The following is a 12,943-nucleotide window of genomic DNA, read 5'->3' as shown; positions in this document are numbered from 1 at the left end:
CACCAATACTTTGGCCACCTGATGCAAAGAGCTGACTTATTTGAAAAGACCCTGATGCTGGGAAAGATTGAGGGCAGGAGGAGAAGGGGATGACAGAGGATGAGATGGTCGGATGGCATCACCGACTCAGTGGACATGCGTTTGGGTAGGTTCCGGGAGTTCATGATGGACAGGGAGGCCTGGTGTGCTGCAGTTCATGGTGTTGCAAAGAGTTGGACACGACTGAGCGACTGAACTGTACTGAACTGAAGATAGTGGAGTGGAAAGAACTGTGCTCATCTTTTCGTCCGAGTACACCGAAAGTGCGACTAGTTGCTGAACAACCATCTGTAGGAGAATGTTGGATCCACCAAAAAAACATATCCTGTGTCCAAGGGCAAAGTAGAAGCTCCAACAAGACGATAGGAGGGATGCAATCATGTTTTAAAATCAAATCTCAGACTCACCAGAGAGACTCAGAGGGAGTGAACAAACCTTGTATGCACCAGAACCCAGGGAAAGGAGCAGCAACCTCACAAGAAACTGAGCCAGACATGCTTTTTGAATGTTTGAGTGTCTGCTGTGGAAGAATAGGACAGCAGTGACCTGCCACAGGGACAAGGGCTCTGGCTACAGCAGACCTGGGAGGCGTGGCATATGGCATAAGTCCGCTTGGAGAAAGTTGCCATTAGCCCCACTATAGAGCCGCTATGCAGACGACCCACAAAGTGGACTTTTACAGATAAATTTCCCAAAATTATTTTAGCTATGACTGTTCTTTGTGAGAGTAAAAAAAAAAAGCATCTTTCCTTTGCTATTTGAAATGGGAAAATCAAAATCAAATGTATAACTTAATTTGTATTAGATGTTTAATCTTTATAAGCCTCAGCTTTATCTATTAAATGGTGATATGTGTGGATTTGTGAGGATTAGATGAATTATCAAATATGAACTGTCTAGCACAGTGCCTAGCAGTTAGTAACTTTTAAATAAATGTTGATGTTGCTTCTATTGCCTCTAAAGCAATAAATAAACTATTAGCATAAAGTAGAAAATCTGTGAGACACTGATACAATAAAAATCTAAGAGCATGAGAATATTACTGGTATTTGAATTTCCATGGAGTAGTCACCTACTGTTATGACTTCTGAGAAATCCCTCTCTCATTAATCTACTAAATATATGAATACACAGCTTATCTGTGACTACACTTTCTTCTATTCTGCAAAACCCATTATGTCCATTGACTTATAAACCAACTGAATTTGTAGTTGGAATTTCAATGTTATTACTATTATCTGATTTTCTAATTACCTTTTTCCTTTCCCTTTCATATTTTCTGTCTCAGAGGTATCTTGAGAGGTAATTGATATTCTAATTTGTCTTACATGTCTTAGCAAGTAATTAAATCTAATAATTGGTAAGTTGTCACCCAGAACTTGGAAAAACATAATTTTAAGAAGTAAGTGGTTCTTAAATGCCTAAGAAAGGAAGTTTAAATCTGTGAAGAAACGATTAATACTGATTAAAACAAACATAGCAAAACTACAAGTAATAATACTAAAGTCCCATTGTTTATAATTTTAGGATTAAAAGCTGCAGAGGTGTCATCACTTCCACCATCAATTGTCTTGGATGCCAAAGACATCACAACTCAAATTACCAGACAGATTTTGGTAAGGAAATTTTAGCAATAAGAATTATTTTTCAAATTAAGAAAAGACTTGTAGTATACATGCTTATTATGGTCTTGTATCTAAATATATAATAAGTAATAATTAAAACATTTAAAACAAAACCTATTTCCTAAATAAAGGAAATCCTTTTTACTTCTCAAAACTTTTTTGGTTTGATGTATTATAACTGTCCCTAGAAAATCTACTAATAAGATAGGAAACAAAAGTTAAACAGTTCAGTTCATCTAGTACTTATTGCTACACTGACTTTATGATAAGAAAAGAAATCTCTTTAAATAAGCATTAAAAATAAAAATCAAAGTACTTCTCTGGTGGTCCAGTGGTTAAGGCTCCACGCTCCCAATGTAGGGGCCTGGGCTTGATCCCTAGTCAGGGAACTAGATCCCATCATGCCACACTGAAGATTCCACATGCTGCAATTAAGATTTGGCACAGCCAAAAAAAAAAAAAAAAACACTATGCACAACATTTCATATCTTTTAAAATAGTTTTCAAAGCTCTTGTATCCATTATCATATATAAGCCTCATAACTTTTCATGAAGTAGTTAGGTTTAATTAAAGATAAATAATAAAGTTATCATTTTTACTTACATTTTTACAGCTAAGGTTCACAGAGATTAAGTGATTTGCTAGGAAGAAGTAGATCCAACACTGAATTTATATCTGGTAACTGAAAATTTGGAAATCTTTTTTGTTGTTGTTGTTGCATCAGGTTGCTTTATATTGTTTTAAGAATCCATCCTGTTCAGTAAACTAAAGTAGGTGCAGTATAAATTTTCTTCAGTATTAACCTTTCTTTTATCTTTTACCCTTTCTTAACCTGCCTTCAGTTTTTTTGGTTTGTTTGTTTTTTTACATTCATCAGTCTTTTGACTTCAACTGCTCTTATGACTTTACTTGCCTAGTTATTCCATTGGAATTTTTCACCAGTGATTTTGGTAGTGGTCCAGTTCTGAAGAGCCTCTTATTACCTAGTTCTTCACAGTTCTTCTTGCCAAATTCCAGTTATGGGCAACCTCTCCAGTAGTCTTCCAGTTTTTAGATTTCCTGATGCTGCTCAACATATATTGAAGACAGGCTAATTTTATCCACTGAAAATTAATATAACCTCTCTTTAGCTGAATATTTTACTGAGTAATTCTCATTCTTCTACTTCTTTGGTGATTACTTCTTTCCCTTCTTCACTGGTGCTTTCTATTATTCCATCTACCAAATAGAAGTATTCCTAAGATTTTACCATTTCTTTGTTTAGAATTCTGTACTCTTGGTGATTCTCATCCTTTCCTCAGCCTCCATTTTCATTTCTTTTTGACTCAATCTGTATATTTTTCTCCATATTTCTTCTTAAAACCTTAACTTACATTTTCTCTTCAATAGGTCCAAAATTAAATTTCTCATCTTTTGAAAAACCTTTTCTTCTCTTCACTTTCACATCTCCCATGGATGCTTAAGAGTCTATGAATTCTTCTTCTTAATTATATCTCAGTAGGTTCCTTTCCTTTTCTACATTTCTGCCACATTGAGTTACTTGTCGTTTCATCATTTTGACCTGATTTGTGTACCACATTTTTTAACATGTTTGCTTTCTCTGTTTCCTCCATCTGGAATATCTTTCCTTTGAGGCTCTTCTGTCCATCAAGATTCATATTAAATGGGGCTTCCCTGGTGGCCCAGACAGTAAAAAACTGCCTGTAATGTAGGAGACCTGGGTTCGGTCTCTGGGTTGGAAAGATCACCTAGAGAAAGGAATGGCTACCCATACTCCATCCTTTTGAAGCCTTTCTTGACCCAAGCTGGAAGTGAACTTTCTTTCCTCTGAACAATTTTGTATCTCCCTTATGGAACTTTCCATGATTAATCAATTGCTTGTAAACATGTATATTTCACTGTAAGACTGAGCTTTTTGAGTTCCATTGTCATGTCAGGATGACATTTTGTATCCCCTGTAGTCGTAAATACAATTTATGGGATCTGGAATATAGATAATAATAGCTATAATTGTTGTTTAAGTGATAAATGGATAGTTGATCAGTCAGTATATCAGATAGATGGATGGATCAATGTTCTATCTCATGGAGTTGTATGCAGTTTTTCTATAGTGACAGTAAGAGAGAGAAGGAGTTCCTGGCTACCTAAAATTCATGGCTATTTAGAAGGAGTTGAAAGGATTGTATTTCCCTTAGAGGATGGAAACTAAGTCTTTACATAAAAAGATTGAAAAAATGCTGATTCCTCTATCTAGCTCAGGCAAAAAAGGGAATGAAGAATTTTCTAGTTGTACTCCCAACCCTGAAGGGAGGTATTCAAGGACTGAATATCCAAAGGTCCTCCAAAGTATTAGAAGAGTCCCATTTTAAGCATTATTTCTTGGGTATCCTTAAGTATAATTTGTTAAGAATTAAGGCATAATTTTAACTAGCTATTTGTGTTGCTTATTTTAAAAAATGTAATTTATCCCTGAAGCAGTATTTTCTTTTAGACTCTAGCAATTTCTATATATGAACCCTATTGAGGGACAGTTTACTGATGACCCATTCTGTCCACCAGTTTATCTGCTGGGGAACTAAAGTAGGAGATAGCAGAGTAGTACTCTGAGTGACATTTAAAATTATGAACACTGCATAGTAATTAGCAGAATGTTATTTTCCCATAACTTTTCAATGATAAAGTGCTTGTAGGACATAATTCTAGTGGATTTTCTATTACATTTTGGTGTTGTATTGAGAAACTTGAACCATTTAGCAGATTTTTTTCATTGAAAAATTGTTTTCAAGGATTAGGATCTGTCATAAAGTCGTAAATACTCATGAGAAATTTTATTCTCCAAAACAATGTTTATTTTTTCCGGTATATTATTTGCAGTTGGATGGGACTGACTTATCCAAAAATATTGGTTAGCCATTGAATTATTTCTATGAAAGGAGATAGAATATTGCCAAAATAAGAATCATATTTTAATTTTTATCTATATTTTTTTCAATAACAGCAAAACCAAAGGAGTGCTCCTGAGATGGAAAGACAGAGAGCTGTGTACCATCTAGCTACTAGACTTGTTCAAACTGCTCGAAACTCTCAATTGGATCCAGACAGTTTACGAACATATTTAAGTAATCTCAAAAAGAAGTATGAAGTAGATTTTCCCAGGGCTGAACAAGATTCAGAAAAGACTGAAGAATAGTAATAATTCACATCTTATACTAATGAAATAATGTCTTAATATGAGAAACCTAGAATTCATTTTTCCTGTGAGCAAAAGAAAATATTTGCTAAATTTTATATTTTAATTGAAAATTACATTGTATTAACATCAGCATTATCGTCCATATATTCTGTATAAGAAAATGTTTGATATATAACTTAAGAAAGAAATGAGAACTATTTAAAGAACTGATTTTTATGTTAGAAAAAATCTAATGTGACACTTTTCTCATTTATGAAACTTCATGTTATAAGTTATGGTTTCACATGTTATCGTATATAGTTTAGCTAAAAGAAATCTTTCTTTGTGGGCCTGGAAACTTAGGTGAGGTTTTCTTTTATACTCTTATTTGGAACCAATATTTCTTTTACATTCTTACTATGATTCAATAATTTCTTAATTAATGCCATCAAATTCCAACACTGGATACATCTGAAGTTTGTTAGAATAGCATTGAGAGTTTTAAAGTATTCATTTTGGCATTCAGTATAGTTCTAAAGGTTGAAATTCAGCAAATGGTATTTCATAATGCAGAGAGTGTTTCTGGAAGGAGTAGTTACCTAATAGCCAGGTGTTCTGTTTTCTACTCACCAACCCCTTCCCTTTTCCAAATTTTCATTTTTGACCATCTTTTTAGGTGAGTAACCAAGGCAGCAGAAAGATAATATTGATATGTTTGCCTTAATTGTTGATTCACAAGGAAACATTATGTAGAACTGTTTTTGCACAGGCATGTGGCTCACAGCACCTCTTAGAGTTTACCGAAAGTTTATTCTATAAATGGACAGAAGAAAATGGAAAACTGTCAGTTATTCAATAACTGCAAAGAGCTTCTCAAACACCTTATTTCTGCAGTTCCATCTCAGTAAAAGACTTAGTCACATAATCTCAACCCAAAGGCCTAACAATGGGGAAATTATTAAATAATTTTAAAGTATTTTTGTTAATATATGCATATTTTATTTTACAAAATGTAATAATTTTGACTTTATTCAACTCTCGGTATTCTAAGTACATATTAGTAGCCAAGTATACTGAAAAGTTATAATCTGAAAGACACACATTCTTTTTTTTTTTTTTAATTACTGTAAATTAGTGTTAGTACTTACATTACTGCTGCTGCTGCTAAGTCACTTCAGTCGTGTCTGACTCTGTGCAACCCCATAGACTTACATTAGATATATGTTAAATGTCCTATTAGACTACTTATATTTCCTATTATCATGTTTTATAAATAGAGCTCCACAGTATTTGAATTTTATAACCACATTTTAATTCACAGCCTTTGAGATGAATTGTATTTTGTGTGGTCATTCCTAAAAGCAGGTAGATAATTTAGACTTGTGGCAAGTTTCTAGGAGGCATTGAGGAACTAAAGGGCATCATACACTGTTTAGGAGGGCAGGGAAGAAAAGGAGGAAGCAATAAAAGTCAGAAGGGGAGCAGGGCTGTGGAAGAAAAGCAGGCAGCAGAGACAAGTGCAAAATACTAAATATGCTAGATATCATTTCCTCAGATGTATTAGCTCCCCTTTACATTTAATGCCAAATTAAATTCCACCAGACTTTTAAGAAATTGTTCATCGTTTAGAGCTTTTGATGCGAAAACTGTAGCCAGCTGATTAATCCCTTTTATTTTAGATTTGAAGTACTGAAATAAAAATGGATTTATATCTTCTTAAAATTAAATTGCTTTTTCTTCAATCATTTTGTGTGTAGCAGAAGCACATGAAAAAGCAAGTCAGATGAAGATAGAATTATTAAGTCATGGTGCTATAGGACAGAGGTGAAAGGTAGGGAGACGATCCATTCTTTAATTTTCAGGTCTATTTGCTTTCTTTAATACCTCTTCACCTTTGTCTTTCTCTAAAATTATAGATTGTTATCTCATAATCCAGTCTTTTAAGATAAATATTCATAATGTTGTGGCAAACTCCTTGATAATCTACCTCAAAGCCATTTTTTTAGTCTGCTCCACCTTTCTCCTCACATAAATTAATCTTTCTCAGGTCTAGGGCTAAGGTACATGGGAGTAGAGGAAAAAGGCAGCTAACCCTCATGCCTGGGAAGTAATACATGTATTTGTTTATTTTTAAATTTACATCCAGTAAAATTAAATTTTCATTTAAGTCTATAATTTGATGAATTTTGGCACGTTTATGGATTTGTGGAACCACTACCACTACCACAATTGAGATGCAGAACAGTTCAGTCACTACCAGATGATCCCTCAGTACTGGCCCTTTGTGGCCAAATTCTTCCCTGATCTCTGTCTTCACTGGGAATGGTTAAGGATTTCTTCCCTATAATTTTGTTTTTACCAATTAGGTAGCATGTGACCTTTAGAGACTGGCTTCTTTTACTGAGCATCATGTACTTTAGAATTTATCCATTGCTAGCTGGTATTCCATTGTTTGTATTGAATATGTACCATGGTTTATTCACTCACTCACTGAAGGACATTTAGGCATTTTGTTTTTGACGATTTCAAATAAAGCTGTTATGAACATTTGGATACAGATTTTTGTGTGAGTGTTAAGTTTTAATTTATTAAAATTTACTTAATTTAGTGGACTGGCTCTGTCATATTGTAAGTATATATTTAACTTCAAGAGAAGCTGCTAAACTCTTTCCAAGAGGGTTTATACCATTTTGCGTTCTTGTCAACCATGTATGAGAGGTTCAGTTGTCCTACATGTTCTTTAGCACTTGTCAGCTTTTTAAAAAATATTAGCCATTCTAATAGATGTGCAATGAGTAATGTTTTTAAGATATTTTAAAGTTATTCTGATCATTCTTTCACAAGCAGTGATTTTTAAAACTCTTTTTTCCAAAATTATTTTTTAGCTGCTTTTTAGTGGCTCTTGGTAACATGTTAAATGTTTCCCTTCAAGCGAAAGTTTCAGAGTAAGTCTTACTGTAAAAAGAAAAAAACTACTGAAAAATCTAGTTCAATAATATTTACTATGGAACAGACAACATGCTGTGTGCTAGGTGCACAAAAGATGTCTGACCTTGAGGTAGACTTCAGGTGTAGTTAAGAGAAAAAAGCAAACTTAGACGGGTTGGAATACCATGTGATAAGTACAATAGTAGAGGAAAATAAGAAGGGTAATAGCACCAAAAAGTGTTTGCAATTCTTTGTGGTTCAAGGGAGTTTAAGGGTAGTAAAATACGTCAAGTGCTCAGGAACAGAGAGCATTTTAGTTAAGGATCACCATGTGTAAAAGCAAAAAGATGTGACACCAGAAGCAGTTTGGTTTATCTGGGGGATAGAGTGCATATGAGAGTGGCAAAAGGTTGAAGAAGGTGCTTTATATAGTTTCTCCTTTAGATGACAAAAGAGTTTGCTGGAGAGTAGAAGAGGATGGTGGTAGTAGAGGAAAAACATGATTAGATTTTCCTTTTGAAAGATCGTCTGGGTGATAGTATAAATGGTTTGGAGATGTGTGGTTGAAACCAAGCAGATGAGAGAGTTTAAGAAACTTTTAAGTAGTGCAGAAGAGAATTGATGATTAAGAGTGGAAACAGTGAGAATGGAGTGAGAACGGTGTGTTGTGTGTGTGACAGTGAGAATGGAGAACAGGTGTGTGTGTGTGTGTGTGTAAAGGAGACAGAACAGTGAGAATGGAGCGAGAACAGGTTGTGTATGTGTGTGTGTGTGTGTGTGCGCGTAAAGGAGGAGAATGGAGATGATGGAGTAGAGAAAACATTGATTTGAAAGATATTGAGATTTTGTGCTGATTAACCAGATTAATGATTCATGACTTATCTGATTTTTCAGTGAGGGAAAGGTGTTATTGGTTGAAGTGTGTCTTTTTGAAAAAGAAGCATTAAATCCTAACCCCCTACACCTCAGAATATGACCTTATTTGGAAATAGGATCATCTTAAATGTAGTTAGTTAAGATGAGATCATACTGGAGAAGGGTGGGCCCCTATATGATTGGCCCTTATAAGATTACTATGTGAAGACAGAGACTCGGAGAACACCATGTGAAGACAGAGGATTGGAGTGATGTATCTACAAGCCAAGGAATACCAAAGATTGCTGGGAAACCAACAGAAATTAGGAATAGACAAGGAAGGATTCCCCTACAGGCTTCAGAGGGAGTGTGGTTCTACTAACACCTCAGTTTGGACTTCTGGCTCCAGAACTATGAGATAATAAATTGCTGTTGTTTTAAGCTATCTAGTTTGTGTACTTTGTTATGGCAGCCCTAGCAAATTAATACAGAAAGGAAGAGTTAAATATGATTCTAGGTGGTGATTCCATCAACCATGTTGAGAAATATAGAAATAATAATTCCAGTAGAAAGAAATTTCAGGGAATTCTCTTGTGGTCCAGTGGTTGGTACTCAACCCTCTGAGTGGCAGGCTCTCAGATTAGATCCCTGGTTAAGGAACTAAAATTCTGCAAGCTGCATGACCTGGCCAAAAGAAAAAAAAAGATTAAAGGTGATTCTTTTTTTACTTCATATTATAATGTATTTTCAACCAAAAAAATTAACTGTCTTATATGCTACTGGTAAAATTTTCAAATGTGAATGTATTGTGTGTTGTTTGAACTTCCTGTGTATTTATTTATGAGCTTAAAATATGTACAAATTATGGCCATAATTTTCCTTCCAAGGAGTAAGTGTCTTTTAATTTCATGGCTGCAATCACCATTTGCAGTGATTTTGGAGCCCAAAAACATAAAGTCAGCCACTGTTTCCACTGCTTCCCCATTTATTTGCCATGAAGTGATGGGACCAGATGTCATGATCTTAGTTTTCTGAATGTTGAGCTTTAAGCCAACTTTTTCACTCTCCTCTTTCACTTTTATCAACATGCTCTTTAGTTCTTCTTCACTTTCTGCGATAAGGGTGGTGTCATCTACATATCTGAAGTTATTGATATTTCCCCGGCAGTCTTGATTCCAGCTTGTGCTTCATTCAGCCCAGCATTTCTCATGATGTACTCTGCATATAAGTTAAATAAGCAGGGTGACAATATACAGCCTTGACGTACTCCTTTTCCTATTTCAGTTCAGTTCAGTTGCCTAGTCATGTCCAACTCTTTGCGACCCCATGAATCGCAGCATGCCAGGCCTCCCTGTCCATCACCAGCCATGAAGAGATACCCCACATCCAAGGTAAGAGAAACCCAAGTAGGATGGTAGGTGTTGTGAGAGGGCATCAGAGGGCAGACACACTGAAACCATAATTACAGAAAACTAGTCAATCTGATCACATGGAGACCACAGCCTTGTCTAACTCAATGAAACTAAGCCATGCTGTGTGGGGCCACCCAAGATGGATGGATCATGGTGGAGAGATCTGACAGAATGTGGCCCACTGGAGAAGGGAATGGCAAACCACTTCAGTTTTCTTGCCTTGAGAACCCCATGAACAGTAGGAAAAGGCAAAATGATAGGATACTGAAAGAGGAACCCCCCAGGTCAGTAGGTGCCCAATATGCTACTGGAGATCAGTGGAGAAATAACTCCAGAAAGAATGAAGGGATGGAGCCAAGGCAAAAACAATACCCAGCGGTGGATGTGACTTGTGATAGAAGCATGGTCCAATGCTGTAAAGAGCAATATTGCATAGGAACCTGGAATGTTAGGTCCATGAATCAAGGCAAATTGAAAGTGGTCAAACAGGAGATGGCAAGAGTGAACGTCGACATTCTAGGAATCAGCGAACTAAGATGGACTGGAATGGGTGGGTGAATTTAACTCAGATGACCATTATATCTACTACTGTGGGCAGGAATCTCTTAGAAGAAATGGAGTAGCCATCATAGTTAACAAAAGAGTCCGAAATGCAGTACTTAGATGCAATCTCAAAAACGACAGAATGATCTCTGTTCCAAGGCAAACCATTCAATATCACAGTAATCCAAGCCTGTGCCCCAACCAATAACGCTGAAGAAACTGAAGTTGAACAGTTCTATGAAGACCTACAAGACCTTTTAGAACTAACACCCAAAAAAGATGTCCTTTTCATTATAGGGGACTGGAATGCAAAAGTAGGAAGTCAAGAAACACCTGGGGTAACAGGCAAATTTGGCCTTGGAATATGCAGTGAAGCAGGGCAAAGGCTAATAGAGTTTTCCTATTTGGAACCAGTCTGTTGTTCCATGTCCAGTTCTAATTGTTGCTTCCTGACCTGCATACAGGTTTCTCAAGAGGCAGGTCAGGTGGTCTGGTATTCCCATCTCTTTCAGAATTTTCCACAGTTTATTGTGATCCACACAGTCAAAGGCTTTGGCATAGTCAATAAAGCAAAAATAGATGTTTTTCTGGAACTCTTGCTTTTTCGATGATCCAGCGGATGTTGGCGATTTGATCTCTGGTTCTTCTGCCTTTTCTAAAACCAGCTTGAACATCTGGCAGTCCACGGGTTTAAGTATAATAAATAAGTATTTCTATAATTCAACCCTGTGATGCGCTTAAAGGAATAAAAGTAAAAGGAGAGGAAAAGCGAGTTATCTCATTATATTGTTACTTTGATATTTCTATTCTGTTCTTAAGAAACTTAAACAATTGTTTTATCTTACTATAAAACCAAAATAATACCCTTTTCTTATGAATTGTCAAAGTTTTGATAGTTCCCAGATTGCAGATAGACAGTGAGAATGGATATTGTCTGCCAGTAGCTACTGAAATGATCTAAATGCAGTGATTAGGTAGGGAACAGATTCTCATTGCCAAGGACTGTGAAGCATCTAAGATTTTCAACTTACATGCAAACTAGCAGTTTAGTTTCCCATAGTGTCATGTTTGCTGTCAGAAGACAAAAGACTGGATCAGACAAAGGACTTTATTACTAGTGGTGAAGCATGAAGCATGAGCTTCTTGTTTGTGTTAGTTCCACATACTCCCATTGTCAGATGTGTAATTGTCCAGGTAGATATGCACACAGTAGATTGGTCTTATAGCTGAAGAACCCCAAGCTTTCAAAACTCCAGTCCTTTAAAATGAGTTGTAAGCACACCTGCTTGACCATTTATTTCCCCAGAGGAAAACATTGCCTTTATTACATTAGACACTGAGCAAACCTGCCCTCTGCTCAGAGGGAGTCACTATCTCTATTTTCTAAGGCTGCTCACTATAGAAGCATCCTTAAAAAGATAATCAAGAATAAGGCAATCAGTTCCTCCACTCATTACATGAGAGACCCATGGAGAATTTTCTCCCAGTTCTCATCTTCCAACAGTTGACTTCTCTCTAGTTATATAAAGAAGGGTCTAATACTCTAAATATTAAGAAAGCACAGAGCTAAAAAACTGTCGTAGTTGTTGTTATTTTTTTAAGATAACAAGTTCCTTTCTTACCAAAGAGTATGCAGATTTAACTAATGTGATGTTGAGTCAAAATGGTTTCTGTATTTGTATTAAAATGCATATAATCCGGGGGTGGACGAAATGGGTGAATGTGGTCAAAAGGTGCAAACTTTAAGTTATAAATATGTCCCGAGGATGTAATGAGCAACGTGGTGGCTATAGTTAATATTGTATTGTATATTTCAAAGATATTGAGAGAGTAGGTTTTAAGTTCTCATCACAAAAAAATTGTAATGTGTGATGATGGACGTTAACTGGACTTATTATGGTGATTATTTCACAGTATATAAATTTATTGGATCATTATATTTATACCTGAACTCTTTAATGTTATATGCAACTATATCTCACTAAAAAAACTACTGCTAGTCTAGTATTCAGAGGTATCATATACCAAAACACTCAAGCTCCCTGTTGTAATTTAAAGCTAATTATTTCCAGACATAATACATTTCTGTCATCCTACTCCCAGCACTTTAGTTGACTAATTCTTTGCGTTGTATTGTTTGTGACCATGGCTGCTACAGAATTATAAATTCTCTCAAGAAAGAGATCACCTATTAATTTAATTAATTATTCCCTACTACCAGGCACTGTGTTTTATTTGCAAAGTAACTCAATAAACATTTGTTATTATGAATACAAAATATAAAATAATATTTACCTAACCTAGGACAAACTGATAGTAAAAGCTTCAGAGCTCAGAATAGTAATATAACCAGATTTTCCACAAGTAG

The 12,943-nt window shown here is 35.6% G+C and overlaps 1 protein-coding gene across 1 annotated transcript in view; it reads left to right on the top strand.

Moving 5' to 3' along the window:
* MSH4 (mutS homolog 4) overlaps positions 1–7,350 on the top strand; it is a 105,075-nt gene extending 97,725 nt beyond the window's left edge. Inside the window, exons 19-20 of the mRNA XM_005893467.2 lie at positions 1,567–1,655; positions 4,664–7,350. Coding sequence (XP_005893529.1) covers positions 1,567–1,655; positions 4,664–4,855 — 281 coding nt within the window. The 3' untranslated portion in view covers positions 4,856–7,350. The remainder of the gene's footprint in view (positions 1–1,566; positions 1,656–4,663) is intronic.
* The last annotated feature ends 5,593 nt before the right edge of the window (positions 7,351–12,943 follow it).

The sequence above is a fragment of the Bos mutus genome, chromosome 3 (genome assembly GCF_027580195.1).
Source record: "Bos mutus isolate GX-2022 chromosome 3, NWIPB_WYAK_1.1, whole genome shotgun sequence".
Lineage (NCBI taxonomy): Eukaryota > Metazoa > Chordata > Mammalia > Artiodactyla > Bovidae > Bos > Bos mutus.
The sequence above is the reverse complement of the archived record's forward strand: the minus strand, read 5'-3'. Positions and strand labels throughout refer to the sequence as shown.